At 35.3% G+C, this 27,094-nt stretch overlaps 1 protein-coding gene across 1 annotated transcript in view; it reads right to left on the reverse strand.

Annotated features, from left to right (window-relative positions):
- Positions 1–27,094, reverse strand: part of CDH18 (cadherin 18) — a 482,604-nt gene that overhangs the window by 118,124 nt on the left and 337,386 nt on the right. Inside the window, 1 exon segment of the mRNA XM_047731353.1 lies at positions 4,787–4,954. Coding sequence (XP_047587309.1) covers positions 4,787–4,954 — 168 coding nt within the window.

Raw genomic sequence — 27,094 nt, forward strand, 5'->3', positions numbered from 1 at the left:
GGAATGCAAACTAGTGCAACCACTCTTGAAAACAGTATGGAGGTACCTAAAAATTTAAAAATAGAGCTACCCTATAATCCAGCAATTGTCCTACTAGGTATTTATCCAAAGGATAAAAAATAAAGATTCAAAGAGACACATGCACCCCAATGTTTATAGAGGCATTATCAACAATAGCCAATTATGGAAAGAGCCCAAATGTCCATCACCTGATGGACTGATGTAGGGATAAAGTGGTACACACACACACACACACACACACACACACACACAATGGAATATTACTCAGCCAAAAAAAAAGAGAGAGAAAGAAATCTTGCCATTTGCAATGATGTGGATGGAAGTAGAGAGTACTATGTTAAGTGAAGTAAGTCAGAGAAAGATAAATACCATAAAGATTTCACTCATATGTGAAATATAAGGGGGGAAAAAAAACAGATGAGCATAGGAAAAAAAAGAGAGAGAGATAGAGAGAGAGAGAGAGAAAGGCAAACCATGAAACAGACTTTAACTATAGAGAATTGAGGGTTGCTGGAGGTGAGGGGTTGAGCTAAATGGGTATGGTCATTAAGGAGGGCATTTGTGATGAGCACTGGATGGAGTGTGTAAGTGATGAATCACTGAATTCTACACATGAAAATAATATTACAGTGTAGGTTAACTAACTGGAATTTAAATAAACACTTGAAGAAAAAGAAAAAATGAACTGGATATCATTTTTGAAGTACACTAGAGAAATGTCAACTTGCTGATAATTAAAACATATACTTCACATTTTGATTGATCAAAGGAGAAGCTTTCTTGTTTGGTTTCTTTCACTTCCTGTTTTTAAATAAAACATTAATGCTGAATATATTATATACCATTTAGATTTCTTTTCATGAAAAGGTAAATAGTAATTTGAAAATATGGTCTTTCCTCTAAAATATTTTGCTATGAACAAAATCATAACATTATCAATATATTCATCAGTGATATTTTACTTTTCACCAACATTAACATTTACTCAAATCAGGTAAACATCTCTAACTCTCAGTATTATAGAAAATACTGCCATCTATTGAACTTTTAGGCCTTGATCCTTCAAATATTCCACAGCATTATATCAACTCTAGTCACAAGAGAACTAAAGCTGTTCAATGACATACAATTTTGCAATCACTTCAAGTTCTTGAGGAAAGTTTTTTTAAATAATCAAGTTCTTACCATTTTATGGTGATTATTTGACATGCAGGTTTTTTTTTTTTCTTTCCCAATTTGGATTATTCATTCTTACTTAGTCAAAGGCAATTGTAAAAATACAGATCCTTTCACTTAAGAGTACAGAAATTCTGCTTTATGAATTTTCATATAAGTTATTGATTTTATATGCATATTATTTATAGAAAATAATGGAGGTCAGTGACTTTTTACCTACCTAAAAATAAATTAAGCAATAAGTGCCATGTAACTATAACATAGTAAAACCAGAAAAGGACATTGCAAGAATCTTAAGAAGTGGGATACATTCCTTTCAACCGAAGGGCTAATATTGAGGAATTTTACAGCCCATGCATTTTCCGTTAAGGAGAACTGGGCATCGCTTGTGTCCTTTTGGTAAATACTCAAGCCATAGAAGGGTTGATTTGTTCTTTCACTCTGCGTCTTGTAAGGGTCTCTCTTTCTTAACATTTACCTGGACACGTGAATGCATTATGTGTAATTGAGCAGTGGCCGTCCTCTCAGTTGGGCATGTACCAACTGGTCTCTATTCTGCCCTCTGCCTTCCTGACTGTGACAGGCAGCCTGTGTCAGCCTGGATCTTTATTAACATTGCGTCCTAAGCCACTGCGTTGGCAACTACCTAGTGTAAAGTCTTCATAAAGGAAATTATAGTTTAGTTCATTCCCTAGTTTTCAAACACTTCGAGTCAATTTATTTCAAATTAAAAAATACAGTCATAATCTTAAAGGACAAGATATAACAAACCGATTCATTTCCTCAGAGCATGGAAGGTTAACAGAAAAAATAAAAAAGGGAAAAATGCTTTGAAGGAATATTTTTGCAAAGTGTTGTGTGCAGATGTTTATACTAGAGTCGATCACAGTAGTGGTGTAAAAACAATGAGTCTTTGATTCAGGTGAAATGAGAAAGAAGTCAGAAGGAGGCGTGTGAAAATATCCCATCTTAAAAGAAACAAACTACTGGATCCATTTGATGACAGGATATAATCTTTAAATAAGTTGAATTGTGTAGATTCGTGCATTTCATGGTGCTTCCTGAACATAAGTCCTCATAATATATCTTTTTTTTTCTCCAAGCAGTTATAGTTTCCCATTATATATGTAGCCATTTGATAAGTTATGCTGCTTAGAGGTAAATTAAAAAATACTGCAAGTCACTCTTGTCAAGGTGACACTAATTATTCTGAAAACTTCATTGTGCTTAACGCAATTTGAGTATAAAGTATCTTTTAAGCAAGTCAAACTGTGAGGTTCCGAGTGTGTAATGACTCCGTTTCAAAACTCTAAGCACATCTCACAGAGTGGCAGGGTTGGCATCTGCCCATCATTCTGCGTAGACTGCTCCTGACTGAAGAAAAGGAGTCTCCTTAGATATGTGGAGTTCACTCAGAGAATGTACATTTATTCTGTTCCTTCGTCAGGTAAAACAATAGTTTTCACCATAAACTGATGTTTCAACAATAAAACTGTTATTAATCAAAAAATAAAATTAGGAATCATTTCTCCATATTTAGCACAAGCTCAGTTTTTTTTGGTTGGTTTTTAAAATAAACTTCAATGGACTCATAAGTTTAAAAAGTAGTTTATAGAGAGGAGGAGGGACAGAGAGAGTGAGATATGCAATCTGCATCAAGACCAGGTATTTATTGAATGTTTGTAGTGTATCCCTTAAACTTCATTCTATTCAGAGCTGTGATATTAATCTATATCTTTAAAATAGCCATGATAGTATCTACTTGAAAATAAGGTAGACAAGTTCCCTTTGTAAACTGTAATAAAGTTTATGTCAATTGAGCTTAGCATTATTCATTAAATTTTAAAAAATCTTTGAACTTTAGTGTCTTTATCCTATTAAAGAAAGGCACTTGTAAAGTAGTATATGTATATATGCACGTTTTGTGAACTAAGTGATAAAGTAAATACAAAAATGCCCTGTAATGTGTAAAATCACAAAATTGAATTTTGTGGTTTAATGTAATGTGAACTTATTTATGATTTATTATAAATCTACTTTCTTCATAGAGCAAAGGCCACATGAATAAATCAGGTCATATAATCTATCTCTAGAACAAATATATATTTTTAAAAGATCTATTTATTTTAGAGGGGAGGGGATTGGCAAAAGGAGAGAGAATCTCAAGCAGAGTTCACGCTGAGAGCAGAGCCCAATGTAGGGCTCAGTCTCATGACCCTGAGATCAGGACCTGAGCCGAAACCAAGAGTTGAATGTTGAACCAACTGTGCCACCTAGGCACCCATCTCTAGAAACAATATTTTAAATTGATGCTACCTAACTACGAACTTGACTTGTATGTCTTTTAACAATGGTAGTTTGAAAGAGTATTTGAATTCAGCTCATTAACTCATTCATTCATTCATCTAGCAATCATTAATCAAGGGCTGGCTATTGATCTGAACACTTAAGGTTACATAGACAATTTAAGTATCATTCATACTTAGAGAGACTTACAGTAGTAGAAGTCATATGTACCTAGGGAAATAAACATAACATGAAAGTGCCAGGTAACAGAAAACAAGAATTCATTAGCTTTTAATTCTGCAAAATTTCAGGGAAAATTATAACAAGACTTTTAAACAGAGAAATGTGAGTATGGAGAATTCTGGTTGAATTAAGAATGTGAAAGGTTATTATGTTTTGGGAACAGGTAATATTCCATTATGGATAGCCCTGGAATGTACCAAGAGAAATATTAAAAGAGATACAGCAGGGGAAGACATATCACACAAACTTGCGAAGAGCCTGTATTGACATACAGGTTTCTACTTTATTGCAGTTTTTAAACATCATGTGTCAAAAGGACCTAAGGGATAGCACCCCTACAAGATTTTTATCTTAATTAAAGGTTATTTTATAAAATGTCATCCACAATTTCTGCCACATTAGAAATCCTGAAATATAATTTTTCCCATTCTGAGGATGCCATAAACACCATTTTTTTTCACACTCACAAAACTGACATCTTCTCCCCTTGTATTGCTTGAAAATTTTTGCCCCCCATTCAAAGGGTTTCCCACTTTATTGTATTAGCTGCACCTTGCTGTGGGATGCTTTGTGTATGCATGTGTATATGTGGGGGGTGGGTATGGGGGGTGTGGAGAGCATTCATTCTTAACATGAGAATTTTTTTTTCAATTTCAGTCACCAAAAACACATATGCATTCTTTTTTTTTTTTTTTTCAAGAGAAGAATGTTACCTTCAGAATGTATTTTGGGTATCTCCCTGTATATCTTAGTAATACATAACTGCTTTAGCAAATATAAGATATACTTAGTGGTACTTAGTACCACTCTATCATTTTTAAAATTTAACTGTAATGACAACTGAAACACATATTTTTTAACATGGTGGCAATTATCCACCAGGTTCAGGAGACCATAAGCTGAGTGATTTCTTTACTCTCATGTATAGAAGAGAAACCATATAGCACAAACACAAACTATCCTCATTTAACAGTAACATGACATCATATACTTAAGCATTTCATTTTGTTTTATTCAAATGAAGAGTGATAAATGTATATCATAAGAATCCGGTACATACTCTGAGGAAACCGTGGGGGGTTGTCGTTGACATCAGTCAGGGTGATGTTGACCGTTGTCGATCCAGAAAGCCCTCCAACTTGCCCAGCCATGTCTTTGGCTTGAATGACCACTGAATAGTGTTCTCTGGCTTCTCTGTCCATATTATGTAAGGCAGTTCTAATAACTCCTGTAATACATATTTTAAAGAAAACAATATGGATTACATATTAAATGAGAAACAGCACAAATATATCTTTTTTCTTTCTGTTTTAAGAAGTGCATTTTTAAATGAAATATTTTCTTGAGAAAGCCAGTTTTCTGAGACAAATGTACCTTTAAAATGTTACTAAAACTATCTCACGGAACCCTTTATTTAAAACCTCAGGTCCCAAATCGTTCTACTCATGGCAGTTAAGATGTCCATTTCTTTGTGTCTCTTGGGGTGCCTCAGAAGGCAGCTGCACAGCCCAAGCTTGTTCCTCTGCTGGATTACTAAATATTTCACAAATTGTGCTCCTCACAAGTGTCAGATGAGATGATTTGAGGAGAGGTTAATTTTCCTCCTTACAGAACAATTTACATATAGCTTCCTACATAGAGTTGTCAAAGTTTGATAATGGAAAACATTCAAGAATTGTGTGTACTTGAACAAATGTTGTAGGCAAGAGTCACTTTAACATTTATCAAGACTAAGAAAGTCCCTATTTTTATCAGGAAATACAGTTACAATAAGAACTAGATCTAAGTACATAAGCAAAACAAAGTGATGAAATTGATTCCAAAAATCCCATGTAAAAGTCACATTCTTGATTTCATAGTGCCAAAAGAGACATTAAAGGTACCTTTCTATGAACTAGTACTTGGATTCAATAAAGATATAAAAAATGTTATGTGTTATACCCCATTTGTTTCAAACATAGGTACATATAAATCATACAGCTTTGTCAATAGAGCCTTAAATTTAAAAACTGAAACACATTTTCCAGAGGGTCAAGGACTATTAACTGTGTTATAAAAAAAAAGTTTTCCTGTAGATGACCTATATTATAATAAATACATATATGTATATATGTATTTATAATCATATTATACATGTATATAAATATATAATATAAACATATTTGCTATTCCACATATAGGTCAACATATAGGTCAACATATAGGTTACTACCTTTTCACTTTTTATTTTTTATAAGATTTTTATTTATTTATTTGACAGAGAGAGACACAGCTAGAGAGGGAACATAAGCAGGGGGAGTGGGAGAAGGAGAAGCAGGCTTCCCACTGAGCAGGGAGCCTGAGCTGGGACTAGTCCCAGTCCCCTGGGATCATGACCTGAGCTGAAGGCAGACACTTAATGACTGAGCCACCCAGGTGTCCACCTTTTTACTTTAAAAAATTATATGTATATTTGGATCATGTCACCTTTAAAAAAAAATATATATATATATATATTTTTTTTTTATTTGGATCATGTCACCTTTAAAAAAATATATATATATATATATATATTTATTTGAGAGAGAGAGAGCAAGCCCAAGTAGGGGAAGGGCAGAAGGAGAGAGACAAGGAAACTCTCCACTGTTAGCTCATAGCCTAACATAGGACTCTAACCCAAGACCCTGAGATCATGAGATTCCAGTACCTTGAGATCATAATCCAAGCCAAAGTCAGAGGCTGAACCTACTGAACCACCCAGGTCCCCATGTATCATGTCACTTTTTGAGAAAGGCACCAATGGCTTCAACTACACAATTGAGTAGTTAGCAGTGCAATTCATAGGATAATGCCAATTATAATCACTGCTAACTACAGATTTTAACAAACACTCTTACAGACAGTATATTGACATAATGAGAGAAAATAGGGCTGCATTTTCAAGTTAAAAAAAGTCTTTGAGAAGTGGAAAGGATTAGTAAACCAGTTTGAACACAGAACACTGAAGCAGTATTTTTGTTTTACCACATAGATTGTATGTGTAACGACTTTGAGATGAGAGCCTCAGCAACCAGCAAAAGCAATCCCATAACTTTCAATATTTGTGAATTTTTAATTGAAAGAGTTCAGGAAAATTTTCCTGAAGCTAAATAAGAATGAAAATTATTCTTATCAAAAGAAATTATAATAATATGGTAATAAATGATTCATCTAATTCATGCATATGGGAAAGCCTCAAGCATTCTTATTAAAAAGAACAATGTTTTATCACATATAATACTTATAAAGAAGGAATTGAATTGATGCAGAAATGAACAAGCTAAGAATTTATGAAAATATTTAATGAAAGAAACATATACTTTCTTATATTGGAAAAAAATAAAGATGTTCTAAAAAGAATACATTATAATTGGGACTTGCCTCTGGTGTGCAGAAGTTTGAGGTTATTGTCCAGGATAATGTTTTACAATGAAACCATTTATGTGTTATTTGCCGAATATAAAAATATAACAGTAAAATCAATCATTACAAAGTGAATGATAGATACATTTATATAATTTGAATGTTATTCATTAAAGAGAATCAGAGAAGAGAAATCGGCACAAGCCCTATTTTATAGTATGAATTTCAGTAATTTCATTCCATTGCCATTATGTCCCTTCTTTTATAATACAGCTACATCTGACACAAAGTGAGAAGAAACTTGTCAGCCAAATTTGCTTATGGAAAGAAAATAGTATGTCCAGAGTTGACACGTACTTCTCAGAAATGATTATCTAAGAATCTGTTTCAACTCACAGTTCTCTTCAGGATGGTTCCGGGGATGTGCTTAGAAGGCACACAGGTAAGTGGAGAATGGCCTGTCAAATTGCCATAGGAATATGATCCCAGTATACAATAATCTTCTTCTAACACACTGCCCAGATGCTTGTACGTGGGGAAGCCTAGAACATAGCTTATGCACAGTTACTTTTTTTTCCCCTTCTAAATAGACCTTTTTAGAGCAGTTTAGGTCCACAGCAAAACTAAGAAGAAAGTACAGTTACCATGAACCCTCTCCCTATTCCTTCTCTGCAGTACACACACACAGCTCCCCCACTATTGATACCCTGCATCAGAATGGCACATTTGTTGTAACTGGTGAACCCACATTGAACCTCATTTGTATGTCCTCTTTGGTGAGGTGTCTGTTAGGTCTCCTGTCCAGTTTTAAATTGGGTTATTTCTTTTCTTATTTTTGAGTTTTCAGGGTTGTTGTATATTTTAGATAATAGTCCTTTATCAGATTTGTCGTTTTCAAATGTTTTCTGCCAGGATATGACTTATCTCTTTTGCTCTTGACAATATCATTCACAGTGTAGAATTTAAAAAAAAATTTTTTTTGGAGTCCAGATTAACAATTTCTTTCACAGTTCATGTCTTTGCTGTTATATTTAAAACATCATTGCCATACCCAAGGTCATCTAGATTTTCTCCTATGTTACCTTGAAGGAATTTCAGAGATTTATGTTTTATATTTAGGTCTCTGATCCATTTTGAGTTACTTTCTTTTTAAGGGTATAATGTTTGTGTCATCTTTTTTTCTGCATATGATATTAATTCATATTAACATCATTTGTTGAAAAGATTTTTTTCCCATTGTGTTATGCTTGCTCCTTTGTCAAAGATCAGTTGCCTGTATATATGAGGGTCAATTTCTGGGCTCTTTATTCTATTCCATTTATGTGTTTATCTGTCCTTTCATCAATACCACACCGTTTTGATTACTATAGCTATGTAATAAGTCTTGAGGTCAGATGGTGTCAGTCTTCCAACTTTGTTGTTCTTCTTAAATATTGTGTTGGCAGTTCTGGGTCTTTGTCTCTGCATATAAATTTTAGAATCAGTTTCTCATTACTCATGAAATAACTTGCTTGGATTTTGATTGGTATTCCATCAAATCTATAGATAAAATTAGGAAGAACCGGCACTTTTTTATTTTTTTAAGATTTCATTTATTTATGTGACAGAGAGGGAGAGACAGTGAGAGAGAGAATATAAGCAGGGGTAGGGGGAGAGGGAGAAGCAGGCTTCCTGCTGAGTGGGGAGCCCAATGAGGGATAGATCCCAGGACTCTGGGATCATTACCTGAGCCAAAAGCAAACTTATTTATTTATTTATTAGCTTACAAAATGTGCTCTATTTGAAAATTTTAAAAATAGAATTTGATTTAGAAAATAGTTTGCACATAAATCTTTGGGAACCACATAAACTAACCTCCATGTTTATGTGGCATTCTTTTTTTTTTCCAATCAACTTTATAAATGTATAATTTACATATAATGAAAGATACCTATTGTAAATTTATAGTTCAGTGTTTTTTTTTCTTTTTCAGTATTCCAAGATTAATTGTTTATGCAGCACACCCAGTGCTCCATGCAATACGTGCCCTCCTTAATACCCACCACCAGGCTTACGCAACCCTCCAACCCCCTTCCCCTCCCAAACCCTCAGTTTGTTTCTCAGTGTTCACAATCTCTCACGGTTTGTCTCCTCCTCTGATTTCCCCCAACTCACTTCTCTCCTTTTCCCAATGTCCTCCGTGTTATTCCTTATGCTCCACAAGTAAGTGAAACCATGTGCTAATTGACTCTCTCTGCTTGATTTATTTCACTCAGCATAATCTCCTCCAGTCCTGTCCATGTTGATACAAAAGTTGGGTATTCATCCTTTCTGATGGAGGCATAATACTCCATTGTATATATGGACCATATCTTCTTTATCTATTTGTCTGTTGAAGAGCATCTCAGCTCTTTCCACAGTTCAGCAACTCTGGTCATTGGTGCTATGAACATTGGGGTACATAGCCCTTCTTTTCACTACATCTGTATCTTTGGGGTAAATATACAGTAGTGCAATTTCAGTGTCATAGGAAGCTCTATTTTTAATTTCTTAAGGAATCTCCACACTGTTTTCCAAAGTGGCTGCACCAACCTGCATTCCCACCAACAGTGTAAGAGGGTTCCCCTTTCTCCACATCCTCTCCAACACTTGTTGTTTACTGTCTTGTTGATTTTGGCCATTCTAACTAGGGTAAGGTGGTATCTCAATGTAGTTTTGATTTGAATCTCCCTGATGGCTAATGATGATGAACATTTTTTCATGTGTCTGTTAGCCATTTGTATGTCTTCTTTGGAGAAGTGTCTGTTCATGTCTTCTGCCCATTTTTTGATGTGATTATCTGTTTTGTGTGTGTTGAATTTGAGGAATTCTTTATAGATCTTGGGTATCAGCCCTTTGTAGTGTCATTTGCGAATATCTTGTCCCATTCCATGGGTTGCCTCTTTGTTTTGTTGACTGTTTCCTCTGCTGTGCAGAAGCTTTAGATCTTGATGAAGTCCCAAAAGTTCATTCTCATTTCTGTTTCCTTTCAAAGGCAGATGTTTAACGACTGACCCACCCAGGCATCCCAAGAACCGACATCTTGATAGGAAAACTTAATATTTTATTATGTTAAGTCTTCCTATCAAGGAATAAGAAATATCTCTCCATTTATTTAGTTGTTTCTTTCCTCTGAATTTTGTAGTTTTCCTCATAAAAATATTGTACTCTTTTTGTTAGATTTATACGTAAGTATTCCTTTTTGGGGGAAGCTAGGCTAAAAGGTATTGTGTTTCTAAATAAAATTCCACTTGTTCATTTTTTGTACACAGGTAAGTGATTGATTTTTATATATTAACCTTACATCCTAAAATCTTGCTATAATGCTTATTGGTTCCAGGACATTTCATTGCTGATTTTTTGGGATTTTCTACAGATGCAATTATGTCATCTGTGAGCAGAGATCATTTTATTTCTTCTTTCCTAATCTGCATAGCTTTTATTTCTTAAGAAATATCTTATTGCATTAACTAGAATTTCTGGTATGAGATTCTGAAAGAGTGGTGAAGAGGTGCTTGCATGACTCATTTGGTTAAGCAACCAACTCTTGATTTTACTCTAGGTCATGATCTCAGGGTTGTGAGACTGAGTCCCACATTTTGCTCTGCACTGGGCGGGGAGCCTGCTTGGGATTCTCTCTCTCCCTCTCCCTCTGCCTCTCATCCCCAGGTTGGGCACAGGCGCTATCTCTCTCTCTCTCTGTCTCTTAAAAAAATGAAAATAAAAATGAATAAAAATAAAAGAGTGATGAAAATAAAATAAAATAAAGTAAAATAGTGGTAGGAAGGGACATCCTTACCTTGTTTCTGATCTCAGTGGGGAAGCTTTGAATTTCTCACATTAAACCTGACTTTAGCTGTAGGGTTTTTATAGATTATTTTGACCAAATTGAGGAAATTTCTCTAGATTCTTAGTTTGCCACACAGTAACTTTTAAAAACTGGGAATGTACTTTTCTGCAGAAGAGATTCTTAGCACTTTTAAAGAAGGATGCCTTTCCTCTTTCAGATTATGCATTTTTCAGCAGTAAATGATAAACGGCATCAGTGAATGAATTATTTCTTAAGCAAATTTTGCAAATATGTTTCAGATGAATTGATTATTAAGATAAAAAAAAACGTAAAACACATTCTAATTTTATAGTTTAAAATACTAATGTATTACCCGATTACTTGAAGCAAATGTATAGTATTGGGTCAAACAGGTTTTAACATCCCTTGTCCAAGATCTCAAGATTTTTGGAAAAAATCTGAATGTTCCTGCTCCTTGGTCCCTCTTACTCTGCAGAACACTTGTGTACATGCTCCCAAGTAGCCAAAATTATCATGACCTCTTCTTGCTCTGTCCATCTATTACTGGATAATTTTATCATCATGGATAGACAATCACTTGTCTGTGTTGGTGAACATTTGCATAGATACTGAATCATTAAGTTTTTTTAAAAATATTCCAATTTGATAGATTTATCAGAAAATATTTTAAAAATGTTGAAAGAAGCTAGGAAAGCAATGGCAAACATTCTTATATTCCCAATAGTTTGAGAAAGAAATAAAAAAAAAAGCAAGTAAAAAAAGTAATCGTAACTTACTTTCCATTTTCAATGCTGAGCACAATAGATGGATTTTGTACTGAATTAACTATATATTTTGAATAAGCATTCACACGCACACACAGAATTTTCCCTTACTTTTATCCAGGAAGCTACATTTGAAAAGAGTGACAATATTAAACAAAATTACTTCAAAAAATTAAATATGAGTAAAATGTGAAGCTGTCTACATAAAGTGACTTTATATTCTGATTTTCCCAATTTATTTTCAGAATATCCCTGTCTTTTCTTAACTATTAAAGCATTCCCTTTCTAAACAGTGTTCTAGTCTGGATCATCAATTACTGAGTCAGCCTAATTTTTAAAACATTTTTTAGAATATTGTATTTATTTATTTGAGGGAGAGAGAAGGAGTGAGAGCGAGCAAGAGGATGAGCTGGAAAAAGGCAGTTGGAGAGAGAGAGGCATATTTCCTCCAGGGAGCCTACCACAATGCTCTATCCCAGAACCCTGGGATCATGACCTAAGCCAAAGCAGGCACTTAAATGATGAAACCACCCAGGAGTCCCAAGTCAGCCTAATTTTGACAGTATTGCTAGTGGCTTTAAAACTTGACTCTAATTCAATATTACCTTGAGATTATCTTGAAAAGTAAATTCCTTGGACCCAGGCACCAGAAACTAATTTAGTAGTTTGGAATGGGTCTGGCCTACTTGTACCTCTAACTGATTACTGCATTAGTTGGCTAGGGCTGCCATGAAAATATACCCTATTCTCAGTGGCTCAAACAACAGAAATTTATTTCACACACTTATTTATTATTTATTTGTTTGTTTTTAAAGTCAGTTCCTTTATTTTTTTAACATTTTTAAATTATTATGTTCAATTAGCTGGCATACAGTACATCACTAGTTTTTGATGTCATGTTTAACGATTCATTAGTTGTGTATAACACCTTTTAGACTCTGAGAAGATCGAGATGTCAGTTTCCTGGTGATAGCGCTCTTTCTGGTTTGTGGGCAGCTGCCTTCTCACCACGTCTTCAAGTGGCATAAAAGAGAAAGATGGTTCTCTTGTTCTTAAAAATCCACTAAACCTGTCATGAAGGCTCTACCCTTATGAACTAATCTAACCCTAATTACCTTTTAAAGGCCCCATCTCAAAATATTGTCACTTTGGGAGCTAGGGTTTCAACATAATAAATTTGGGGGGTATACAAATATTCAGTCCATTGATGATTTAAAAATTGTCCCGCATAGATGGAGACCAAAGAAAGAGGCAGACCCTTCCAGATTGTTAGGTGGCAGTTTTAATAAGCAAAGGAACTTGCATGTAAGACTGCCTTGGAAAGCTGTAAGATGAGTATATCTCCATACCCACCCACCAGAATATTCCCTAAAAGTTTATACAGAGGCCTTAAGTGGTTTCAGTCATATATACAGTCTAGACAGTCTCAACAACACACTGCTCACTCAGGCTGCTTTCTTAAAAAAACTGCTTCTACTATGGGAACAGTGGGTAGAAAGCATATTCCAACCTCAAGGGAGGAGATGAGGAGTCTCTTAATGCCTGGGTTCAGCTTGTAGGTCAACTGGAGGTCATATCCTCTTAATGACCACTCCAACAGCCAAAACAACTCCTTCAGGCGAGTCCAGTGCAAGTGGGTATAGGCCATAGTTTGAAAAGACAAAACTTAGAAGATGGAAGTGCTGTCACTATGTATTTACACATTTCTTTATTTTTTATATCCATCTTTTCATGCTAATAATTGAGTATACATATGGGGATACACACATGCACACAGGCAACAAATATATAGTGGTAATGTTCACTTTTCAAACTGTGAAGCCTAAAGTCATGTACAAGGCTTGGATAAACTACATTTGCACCGTCCAAGTAAGAAATGATGTTTGACCCTTTCTGCCATGTATCCATCTACCCAGTGATTGTACTATAACTTATTTTTGCCTTCCAAATAAACTTGATAAAAAAGACATCCTACCACATGGTCTTTAAGTAATTTTTTTTAAGATTTCTGTTTTATTTATTCATGTGAGACAGAGGTACAGAGAGAGAGAGAGAGAGCATAAGCAGGGAGAGAGACAGAGGGAGAGGGAGAAGCAGGCTCCCTGCTGAGCCAGAAGACCCATGTAGAGCTGGATCCTAGGACCCTGGGATCATGACCCATGCCAAAGGCAGACACTCAAACATTTGAGCCACCCAAGTACCCCTAGGTAAATTTTAAAGAAAAAACTACAGATAAGTTAAATTAATTACTTAAAATTATTTCATTGTTTGTTTTATTTTGTTGGTTTTTTTTTAATTAAAAACACGCTAGGTAACTGGTAATGTAATGTAATGTCATATTCTGAATGTTTGTTGGGTAAGTTTCACTAGCAATGTTTACTTCAAAAATTTTAACTGGAAATGTTGCCTCTTATTCTCTTGTGTAGCTGGGGTGAATCAACAGGATGTGATTACCCTTGTATCATTTTGTTTTGTTTCTTATTACCTTCCTGATAAACGATTGCAGGTGCCCCACTGCCTGCAAATTACCTTCTGACTACTGCTTACCAATCACCTTGATATGTAGGGGCCTGTAACTGGGAATTACTCTCTGCTGAATACAAGTTCACAACGTTGAAACCTCATCTGTGGTTATAAGCATTACTTGTTGAACCTGGCTCACTGGCTTAACCATATGTTTTCTTCCCTGATTGATGATAGCCATATAGAGCAATATATCCTCCAAAATGTGTTCTTGCATTTTTAGCCACTAAAAAGATTTTAAGATGGAAATGTACAAATCTAGTTCCTTAGATAATACTACACAAGACAGCAAAATAAAATTCCTAAAGGTTAGAAAGAATAAACAAACATACACATTCAGCTTCCTACAGAAACACGCAAAGTCCACATATGCATTTAGAAGAGAAACAGGCATGCTTTCTTCCAGGTGTAAACTACTATATACAGTTTGACTCTTTCTCATGTTTCCTTTTTAATTTACTCAATTACTCATACATTCATTCAAAGCCTAGCATATCAGTATGTAATATATATTAAAATACACAGGAATCTCCTGTATTTCTCTAACAGGGCACAAGAGCCACCTAATATCAAAATCACATGGAGTGCCAACTAGCATGCAAATTTAAGGAAGCCACCTTTGATCTATTGAATGAGAATATGGAGGCGCGGGTCAAAGTGTCAGTTTTTGTGACAAGCTCCTTCTGTGATTCTCATGAATGCTCAAACTTGAGATAACCACCTAGAGTGGAGAAGACAAGATATCTGTCCTCAAGATGCTCATATTTCATTGGAAGATATTTCTTTAAAATAATATGAACACTGAGAGATTTAGAAATATTCAGAAGTCTCATTAATCATTTTCTACATGATGACACTTAAAATCCTGGCAGTAAAAATTCAACTTTCCAACTGCCTGACGGTGGTGTACTAGGTATCTGGAAGATACATTATGTTAGCTATTCAAAAGCTGTTTGTTTCAATATTTAGTGTATCATACACTATATCTATTCAGCTATATATTCTGAATTTTCCCTACTGACTTGGTAAGGATATGTGGTTTCCATAAGCTCTTGTCTATATTGAAAGCAAAAACATTTAGGCATTAAATCTATAGGTATTTATCAGCAACACAGCTCTAGAAATATATTTTCTTCATTCATCACCAATTCAATGTATGCTGAACATGTTTCTGTTCTATATAAAATGTGGGATACAGAAACATATAGGGCAGAGTTTATAGCATTAGAATTTTATGATTAGGGTATTTACTGATAGGGAGGTATATTTAAAAATCTGGGAAATTAAGTAATACAGAAAATATATTTTATTAAATGGTCAACAAAACCCAGACATCAGAGGTCATAGTTATAAAAATGGATGACTCTGATGGAAGAGTATACTATACGTTATGGTAGAATAAAATAGACTATTAGAATGCTATTATTTATTTTGTATAGTATTTATATTATAAATAGAATGTAGATTATGGAAGCATGAATGGAGAAATAGGATATCCCTACAAAGGGGATCTGATAAGAACAAAGGTGAGGGTACAGAATGTGCATAGCTATATAAAGAAAACTGGATTTATTGGAAAATGATTGTAGCAGAAAAGTAGAGATTAGGTACTCAGTGATTAAAATACTCTGAATATTTGTTTTGTTCCTCAAGTGACTGAAAGTTTGAATAGCTCTGTTGCTGCCCCTGTGGAAAGTGTGACTAAGCTTCACTACTTGTCAGATGTTATTACTGACTGTGGCTGAGCAGATGAGGTTATCTCTACAGCTACCTTTAGCACATCTGAGACTCTAAAGTTCCAGCGGGTAATAGATTACTTTAGGTTTTATTTATGTTTTTGTTATATAATTGATTTTATTTTTAAAGAAAAATATATAATATTCTATAAAACCATGGTTTCCCAGAATGAAAAGAACAAATAGAAACCCTCAACATATTTAGCTTCAAGCTATGACTCATGGAATTAACAACCATAAATTCATGAAGGAAGACATTTTTATGCTTTAGTAGGAAGATTCAATTTTTCCTCCTCTATATTTTTTCTCTTCCTACCATTAAAATTGATGGTGAAGCATTTTATTTCTCCTGAGAGAAAAGGAAGGAGAATTCACGTTTTTTGAGTATGGACTATGACTCAGGCACTCCCTTTAGCTATATATCTCATATATTTTGCCCATATACTTGATGAGAAGAGAAAGCTCAAAGCTAAAGTCACTCTCCCCAGACCAGAAACTTGCAAATCTTGAAATATAACCCAGAATTTCCTGACATTAAAATCCTAATGCTAAAAACAAACAAACAAACAAACAAACAACAACAAACAAACAATCCTAATGCTACAGTGGCATTATCTCAAGGAATTAACCTTATATAACCTTATATTATATAACCTTATAGAGTCTATAGGAAAGGGTTGGCCCGTTTTGAAAGAGAGACAAGAAGAGAGGGTAGGGGAAGGGAGTGAGGGAGACAGAGAAGAGAAGGAGAGGGGAACATCATCACAAAAGTAGATATTACCCCCTCTGTGGATTTAGAGGCATAAATAAGACAGATTCAAACAGAATATAGCTACATTCTGCTGTATATAGAATACCTTGCTAAAGGTATTCTATATAATTAAAGGTATGTAGATACCTTGTTAAAGATACTTCTTACTTTAGGTGGTTTGTTTGGATTTTTTTTCTTTTCTTTTTTTTTTTTTTGCATTTTGCTTATTTTTATATCTGTTATTGGTATTTCAATGTAAGCTATAATTTCAAAAGGTCAGTCTTGTTAGTTAATATTTTTAATAAGCATACAAATAAAATCATAGGGCTGCCAGAGCATTTGTGATGACCAAACATTCTATACATTTTCAGGCTTTCATCATAAAGGGTTTGCAAGAATAGATTATGATTAAGGTATAGATATATAATAGGGTACAGGGTATAGATATATATTATATATATATATCTATATATAGGTTATATATAGATATATATATATAGGGTATAGATATATATTACAGATAAGAAATATATAGGGTATAGTATATATTCTATATACTATATATATAGTATATAGGGTATAGATATATATTATAGATAAGAAAACTGTCCAAGGACAGAGAGGTATGAGATAGCCAACATTTAGTCTGCAAAATTAGAATTCAGACTCTGCTGTCACAATCAGTTCCCTGTGATTTTCTGATTCCTTGTGAGTTCAGGGAAAATACTACAAGAGGCTGAAATGGATTTTGGAAAGATGTCTGCATCTTGCCACTGTGTTTCAAAACCAATCTCTGGTTGCCTTGGTCTGGTTGGGTTCTAATAGCATTGGAATCCAAGTTCTGGGGAAAATCAGGATGTCAGACAAATCGTGGATAATTCTGGGTAACTAAAAGATGTGACTCCAAAAGCTAAGGATTGAGTCTTTTTTTTTTTTTTTAATGTAAGAGAGAAAGAGCACAAAGGGGTTTGGGGAGTGGTGGAGGCAGAGGAGAAGAAGAGGGAGAAGCAGACTTGCCACTGAGCAGGGAGCCTGACTTAAGAGCTCCATCCCAGGACCCTGAGATCATGACTTGAGCCTAACACAGATGCTTAACCAACTGGTATTTGGTGCGACAGAAGAAAGACTGATAAACTTAGAAACCCAAGACTCATCTTGCTCCAAGTGGCCAGTAACTTTATGTTTTCCTTTTTGCAGGGAATCAAATATCAATACTAATCAGGCTTGGACTATGATTGATTTGATGAATATGCAATTTAGGCCCTGGACATAGAAACCTGAGAACTTTCCCTTTGGTCTTTGAAAGTCCTAAGCTATCATGTAAGTAGTTTAGCTACCCAGCAAAGACACCACATAGAAAAGCCCTGAGAGAGAAAGGGCAAGAGACCCATCTGACATCCTCCAGCTCTTCCCACTGAAGCAACAGGCATATCGATGGACACATCTTTAAACATCCACACAAGTCCAGGTGTCACCTGAATGCTACCACATAACCAGGTCAATGCCACATGGGTCAAAGAATTTCCCGGACAAGCCCTGCTCAACTTCCTGACTTTCAAAATTACTGTTGTTTTGAAAGCTCTGGGTTTTGGGGTCGTTTCCTATACAATAATGGCATTCAATTTTGGAATACGCACACACAGAGATACACATACATGCACGCATGCATACATACATGTGAACATTCGGACACATACACACATGTATACACACATTCATTACTCATAGTTGGCTTTCTGGATCTATCCCAACACCATTAAATCAAGACTGTGTATTTCCTAATACTATTTTTTCTTCTCTCTCTCTCTTTTTCTCTTTCTCTCACCTACCCACCAACCCTTCTCTCCAGACCTGAAGTGCATATACACATACATATATATAAACACACACTTTTCAAATATTTCAGTTACAGTGTGTGTATCAGTCCAGGTAAAAATAGTATTTGTAGAATAAAGAGAAGAGGTAAAATGAACTGACCTCCATATAATTGATATGCAATGAGCACATAGAATATTAAGTTCCTGTAAATAACGGACTTTTAAGATTCTTATCATCTGGAAATTTGCATGCTATGGGGAATAATAAGATTATGATATTTATGAGATTTTGTAATCAAGGAAATTAGAAATATAATTTCAAAGTTTTAAAATTTTAAACAAAAATATTTTATTACTAAATAGTGAATGTTTGTAGAAATACTCTAACTTAAATAGAAATGCATTTCCTTGGGAAATAATAATAAAAGAGAAATCTGGAAGTACTAATTAAGTATGATTATCCCAAAATAGCTTGTTCACATGATTTGTAAAAATATGATGGGCTCAAAATGCAAATACAAGTAACAAATATTAAATATTAAATTTATCATGCTTATACATTATGCCTGCTTAAACATTGGCATTTTTCTTTGCTTCTTACTTCCTCTACAATTTATTTTTTCTCTTTAATTTGTGTTTATAATGCTTAAGACAAATTTTAAAAAAGTAAGATAATTTATATAGGATTTTTTTTTAAATTGCAGTTACTATTTAAGAAAGGGTACTTAATATGAATATACTGAAAACCTGGACCATTTGTCGAGACAACTATATTTAAACCCACTAATTAAGAAAAATACCAAAGCATTGCTGTATATATATATTTTTCACTTTCATTATGTATATGACTGTCTAGTTCTATTGGTAAAGGTATAATTGACAACATAGGTCTATAAGTAACCAAAAATTGATGATTTCTCCTATAGAACTAATTTATTTATTATGCTATCTATTTTCTTGATTTTTTAAAGAAAGTTTTATTTTCCTTTTAGAATATCATTTTATTTTATTCAGCATTATGTCATACCTTAATAATTTAAAAACACACTGTCATTTTCAATAAGCTATTATCACATTATGCATGCTATATATGTGTATATATATGAATATGTATGTATGCATATATATTATAAACATGTGTTATATAGGTCACATATAACAAATATGCAATACTGAAACAAACTCATATATCTAATCCTTAAAATTATTTCAAGGGTATGCCTATGTATATGTTTATTTCTTTTGGCACATAATTTAATATTGAATATTTAAGGTACTTGTGGACAATTCAACTGATTACTGAGTTTTGAGAATAAAATTAGAATGTAGTCAGATGATTATAGTACATTCAAGGAGCAACATAAGAAAAGTAAATATAATTTTAAATTATAGAAAGTAATCCCTCAGCTTTCAAGCAGGGCCATGCATTCTTGTCTTTGATATTTCAAATATAAGTCTGAAGTGAAAACGTAACAAAATTAATCATTTAACTGTGACACCATCTATATTTTCCTGGAAACTTTAAGAATGATAAGAGGGTAACATGTCTGACAATATTTGGAGAAAGATAGCACAGTGGTTGTGAAACGTGACTGATAAACCAATTTTGGATGTATAATTGTCATTAATTTATAGGTAAATTTAGTACGAATCAGTAACTAATGAGTACCCATTGTGACTCCAGCATCACTGAGAGGCAGTATAGTAAGATCACGTGAATAGGGACACAAGTTATTAATACCCCTTAAAGGCACAGAGGCAGGTCACAGAAAGTCATAGGAATATAAAGTAACTCAAAGAAACATGAATATTTTATAGAGAGAATCTTATTCTTGGGAAAGAATTTTCCTCGTGTGTTAAGGCCACATCTGTTCGCACTCTTGAATGGTTCAAGTGAGCAATAATAGTAGCCTGGACACATTCTTAGCATCTACCAGATGTGAGTGATGCAATAACTTAATAATTTGGAAACATATTTAACTAGCAGCTAAATGATATTAATAGAATGTACAACATAGAAGGATAGGTACTATATTCCAATTTAAATGGTATTCCCAAAATACTTGAGTACTTGTTGAGTACGTGTTGAGCAAAATCCTGTTGTTTTTACAGTGTGATGGAAAAATGATATAGAATTTATTATTTTTTGATAACTTGAGGCATGAAAGCTGAATCCATCAATACATGAACAGATATCTCATCCTTTGATAAAGAGACTAAACAGAAAGACCTGAACACATGAAAGATGAGGCTGGAAGCATTTTTCTTATATGATTTGAGGAGTGGGGCTTTTGGTCAGTATCTGAATGTTTTTGCAGGAAGGGATTCCTAAACAATAAAAATATAGCTAAGGAGCAAACATTAAAAACTAGTTTTATTCTCTTAAGCTATACAATTTTACTGTGTTTTCCTAATATTTGGATTCATGGGAGTAATGTGTTGTTGATGAGTGAAACTGCAACTAAGGAAATGGAAGGAATGGTTAAAAACTGATAAAATGGGGCGCCTGGGTGGTTCAGTGGGTTAACCCTCTGCCTTTGGCTCAGGTCATGATCTCAGAGTCCTGGGATCCAGCCCCGCATCGGGCTCTCTGCTCAGCAGGGAGCCTGCTTCCCCCTCTCTCTCTGACTGCCTCTCTGCCTCCTTGTGATCTCTGTCAAATAAACAAATAAATAAAAATCTTAAAAAAATAAAAATAAAGACTGATAAATATGTCCTGCTGCTGATTACTGAGAATATGGGATACTTCGACATGTTGTTGAAAAAGGAACTTGTTAATAAAATAGATTTATTGAGAGTCTACTCCATAGCAGAAGAAAAAAAAAATTGAAGGAGAGTATCTTGCATATGTCCAGTAGGGATATGAACCGCTCAACATACGTAAAATAGTAAAACCAGACAGATGAAATAGAAAGTTTCTACCAAGTGTTAACTTTTACTTTGTTTCTCCACTGATTATAAGCTCATAAACTGGTAGATTAGTGAAAGCTAACAGGCACTGGGATTCTTAGATCTCTCCCTATATGTATTGTGACTAATAAAAACACCTCTTTAATCTTTGCATAAATATGCTTTGGTATCTGTCATCTAAAAAAACTAGAAGCAGGGGGCACCTGGGTGGCTAGTGGGTTATGCCTCTGCCTTGGGCTCAGGTCACTATCTCCAGTTCCGGAGATCAAGCCCTGCATCAAGCTCCCTGCTGAGTCTGTTTCTCCCTCTCCCTCTGCCCCTCTCCTTCCCTCCTCCATGCTTGTGCTCTCTCCTCTCTCTGGTTCTCTCTCTCTCTCTCAAAATAAGTAAATAGAACTTCAAATAAAATAAAAAAATGTGAGGCATTCAGAACCTGAATTTATGCAAATTCTTATACCCAAACCTGTGAAAACAGTTCTCTATATACAGTAGGAGCAATGACTGAACTGAGGATTTGGGTAGAGGGTATGGAAGGTACAGAGAGGGAACGCACAAGGAGAGAAGAAAATATTAGACCAGGATGCACATCCAGCAAAATTTAGGCTAATGCTGACAGCTTTGTAATAGAGCTTGAAGTCCGGAATTGTGATGCCACCAACTTTGGCTTTCTTTTTCAATATTCCTTTGGCTATTCGAGGTCTTTTCTGGTTACATATAAATTTTAGGATTATTTGTTCCATTTCTTTGAGAAAAATGGCTGGTACTTTGATAGGAATTGCATTAAATGTGTAGATTGCTTTAGGTAGCATAGACATTTTCACAATATTTATTCTTCCAATCCAGGAGCATGGAACATTTTTCCATTTCTTTGTGTCTTCCTCAATTTCTTTCATGAGTACTTTATAGTTTTCTGAGTATAGATTCTTAGTCTCTTTGGTTAGGTTTATTCCTAGGTATCTTATAGTTTTGGGTGCAATTGTAAATGGGATGGACTCCTTAATTTCTCTTTCTTCTGTCTTGTTGTTGGTATAGAGAAATGCAACTGATTTCTGTGCATTGATTTTATATCCTGACACTTTACTGAATTCCTGTACAAGTTCTAGCAGTTTTGGAGTGGAGTCTTTTGGGTTTTCCACATAGAGTATCATATCATCTGCGAAGAGTGATAGTTTGACTTCTTCTTTGCCGATTTGGATGCCTTTAATTTCCTTTTGTTGTCTGATTGCTGAGGCTAGGACTTCTAGTACTATGTTGAATAGCAGTGGTGATAACGGACATCCCTGCCGTGTTCCTGACCTTAGCGGAAAAGCTTTCAGTTTTTCTCCATTGAGAATGATATTTGCGGTGGGTTTTTCATAGATGGCTTTGATAATATTGAGGTATGTGCCGTCTATCCCTACACTTTGAAGAGTTTTGATCAGGAAGGGATGCTGTATTTGTCAAATGCTTTTTCAGCATCTATGGAGAGTATCATATGGTTCTTGTTCTTTCTTTTATTAATGTGTTGTATCACATTGATTGATTTTCGGATGTTGAACCAGCCTTGCAGCCCTGGAATAAATCCCACTTGGTCGTGGTGAATAATCCTTTTAATGTACTGTTGAATCCTATTGGCTAGTATTTTGGCGAGAATTTTTGCATCTGTGTTCATCAAGGATATTGATCTATAGTTGACAGCATGGTACTGGCACAAAAACAGACACATAGATCAATGGAACAGAATAGAGAGCCCAGAAATGGACCCTCAACTCTATGGTCAACTCATCTTCGACAAAGCAGGAAAGAATGTCCAATGGAAAAAAGACAGCCTCTTCAATAAATGGTGTTGGGAAAATTGGACAGCCACATGCAGAAAAATGAAATTGGATCATTTCCTTACACCACACACGAAAATAGACTCAAAATGGATGAAGGATCTCAATGTGAGAAAGGAATCCATCAAAATCCTCGAGGAGAACACAGGCAGCAACCTCTTCGACCTCAGCCGCAGCAACATCTTCCTAGGAACATCACCAAAGGCAAGGGAAGCAAGGGCAAAAATGAACTTTTGGGATTTTATCAAGATCAAAAGCCTTTGCACAGCAAAGGAAACAGTGAACAAAACCAAAAGACAACTGACAGAATGGGAGAAGATATTTGCAAATGACATATCAGATAAAGGGCTAGTGTCCAAAATCTATAAAGAACTTAGCAAACTCAACACCCAAAGAACAAAGAATCCAATCAAGAAATGGGCAGAGGACATGAACAGACATTTCTGCAAAGAAGACATCCAGATGGCCAACAGACACATGAAAAAGTGCTCCATATCACTCGGCATCAGGGAAATACAAATCAAAACCACCATGAGATATCACCTCACACCAGTCAGAAGGGCTAAAATTAACAAGTCAGGAAATGACAGATGCTGGCGAGGATGCGGAGAAAGGGGAACCCTCCTACACTGTTGGTGGGAATGCAAGCTGGTGCAACCACTCTGGAAAACAGCATGGAGGTTCCTCAAAATGTTGAAAATAGAACTACCCTATGACCCTGCAATTGCACTGCTGGGTATTTACCCTAAAGATACAAACATAGTGATCCGAAGGGGCACATGCACCCGAATGTTTATAGCAGCAATGTCTACAATAGCCAAACTATGGAAAGAACCTAGATGTCCATCTACAGACGAATGGATAAAGAAGATGTGGTATATATACACAATGGAATACTATGCAGCCATCAAAAGAAATGAAATCTTGCCATTTGCGACGACATGGATGGAACTAGAGGGTATCATGCTTAGCGAAATAAGTCAATCGGAGAAAGACAACTATCATATGATCTCCCTGATATGAGGGAGAGGAGATGCAACATGGGGGGTTGAGGGGGTAGGAGAAGAGTAAATGAAACAAGATGGGATTGGGAGGGAGACAAACCATAAGTGACTCTTAATCTCACAAAACAAACTGAGGGTTGATGGGGGGAGGGGGTTGGGAGAGGGGGTGGGGTTATGGATATTGGGGAGGGTATGTGCTATGGTGAGTGTTGTGAAGTGTGTAAACCTGGCGATTCGCAGACCTGTACCCCTGGGGATAAAAATATATGTTTATAAAGCTGTAAAAAAAAAAAAAAAAAAAAAAAAAAAGAAAGGATGAATACCCAAGTTTTGTAGCAACATGGATGGGACTGGAAGAGATTATGCTGAGTGAAATAAGTCAAGCAGAGAGTGTCAATTATCATATGGTTTCACTTATTTGTGGAGCATAACAAATAGCATGGAGGACAAGGGGAGATGGAGAGGAGAAGGGAGTTGAGGGAAATTGGAAGGGGAGGTGAACCATGAGAGACTATGGACTCTGAAAAACGATCTGAGAATTTTGAAGGGGTGGGGGGTGGGAGGTTGGGGGCACCAGGTGGTGGGTATTGTGGAGGGCACAGATTGCATGGAGCACTGGGTGTGGTGCAAAAATAATGAATACTGTTATGCTGAAAAAATAAAAAAATTAAAAAAAAAAATTTAGGCTAATGCAGCAGGGATAGATTGCCTGAGTGTTCAGCCTTGGACTAAAATAGCCAGACTTTGTACATCTCAGTCTCTAGGTGAGGGTTATCCTGGAAATGATGTGACTTCAGCAAGGTGACTATAGGCACCTTGCATAGATTTTTTTCCTAAGATTCATTTATGTATGTGAGAGAGAGAGAGAGACAGAAAGAGAGAGAGAGGGAGAATGGGGGCACATGAGTGGGAAGGGCAGAGGGAGAGGAAGAGAGAATCTCAAGCAGACTCCACACTAAGCATGGCACCTGACCTGGGACTCCATCCCAGGAGGAGATCATGATCTGAGCTGCAACTAAGAGTCAGATGCTTAACCAACTGTGCCCTCAGGCATCCCACACCTGAGATAGATCTTAAAGGAGCTGACAGCTAGGAGTAGCATGCTGAATGCATCCCCGACCCTGGCTCCAAGTCCTTCCTCAAAGGAGGTTCAGCATCAAGAATCTATTTCTGCCAAATCTTATAATGTTTCAACTGATTGCCAGTTGAATCCCTCTGGGCTTTATTGAGGTTCTATAGTACATTGAAAACGCTCATGTGATCTCCCATTAATAGTTCTCCTATTGCCCAATCCATTGGATAATGTTTGCTTTAATCTTTCCATTAGCAAAGTAGCCATACTGTAATATTTCTACATTTCCCAAGGATTTCATTTGTCTTATCTTTCTCAGTTTTAGTCTCTTGTGTTTGTGCTGTCACCACATTCATCTATTTACGGTTATTCTAACTTACTTATTAATTTTGACAACTATTTGTCCTTTTCCACCAAAATAAAAGCTCCACAAGGTTGAGGATTTTTATTTGTAATGTTTTCTTTGCTGTACCCTTATTGCTTAAAACGATCCCTGACGCATAGCTGAATGAGGGGAGTGCTACTGACTGTGCAGAAATGCACCTGAGCATCAAGTTTCAAATTTAGAATAAAACTAGATAAGATATAAAACAAATAAAGCTACTAAATTTAATTTACTTCCTTTGAATATTAAATGTATAAGCTTGCCAGGGCTATAACAAAGTGTCACAAACTGGGAAACTTAAAAACAAAAATTTACTGCTTCATGCTTCTGGAAGCTAAAAGTCTGGAATCGAGGTATTGATAGAGTTCCTTCTGAGGGCTGGGAGTGATGGATCTGTTCTAGGCCTTTCTTTTTAAATAGTAGATGACCATGTGCATGCTCACATGTCATTCTTCCCACAGTTTCAAATCATGTTCCCTCTGAGAGCATTTCTATGTCCAAATTTCCCCCTTTTATAAGAATACTGGATATATTCTCTGATAGCCCATCTTATGACCCCACTTTAACTTGATTACTTCTAAAGACCCTATCTCCAAATAAGGTCACATTCTGAGGTGCTGGGGGTTAGGACTCCAACATATAAATTTGGGAGTGGAGGTAAAAAAAACGCACCAAGAAAAAATAAATATATTGAATATGTAAGCTGTTCTTAGAGCTTATACTAGTGAAATTCTTTAAGCGAAATCATAAAAAGTGATTTGTGAAGGCACATGGTATGAAAATATACATGAAAAACCACAATGTGAAAGTAAGACAAAGATGGAGAAGGACCTTTGTGACAGCAGTCTGACAGATCTGAGGATAGAGATTATACAAGCATATAACTAACCAAGAGTGTCTTTGGATTGATTCCTTCATCCCTTTACTTATAAAGCCATTCATTTCTCCAGCTAGTAGGTATAGAGCGCCTACTAGAATCCAGGACTGTCCTAGGAGCCCTCATGAAGCTTATAATCTAGAGAAGGCAGATTACTGAAAAAAAGATTAAAAACAAGATAATCACCTATATTATATATAGCAGATTAGGTTGTACTGATTGCTGGGTGGGAGGTATGAAGCATTTGGTTTGGGCTTATAGTTTTAACTAGGACTGTAATAGTGGTGTGTTGGATTTAGCTAGGACTAGATCACAAGAGCAGATTGTTAAAACTTAAAGAATTTGGAAAGTTGTCTAGTAAATATAGCCATTGCTAAAATTAAATCATAAATGTATAATTCAATATATTTAAAAATAATAAATGAAATCTCATCACTTTCTAATTGAATTACTGTATTTTACTATTACTTATGTTCTTGATGTCATTTATGTCTATTTTATATAC

Source organism: Lutra lutra, chromosome 5 (genome assembly GCF_902655055.1).
Source record: "Lutra lutra chromosome 5, mLutLut1.2, whole genome shotgun sequence".
Lineage (NCBI taxonomy): Eukaryota > Metazoa > Chordata > Mammalia > Carnivora > Mustelidae > Lutra > Lutra lutra.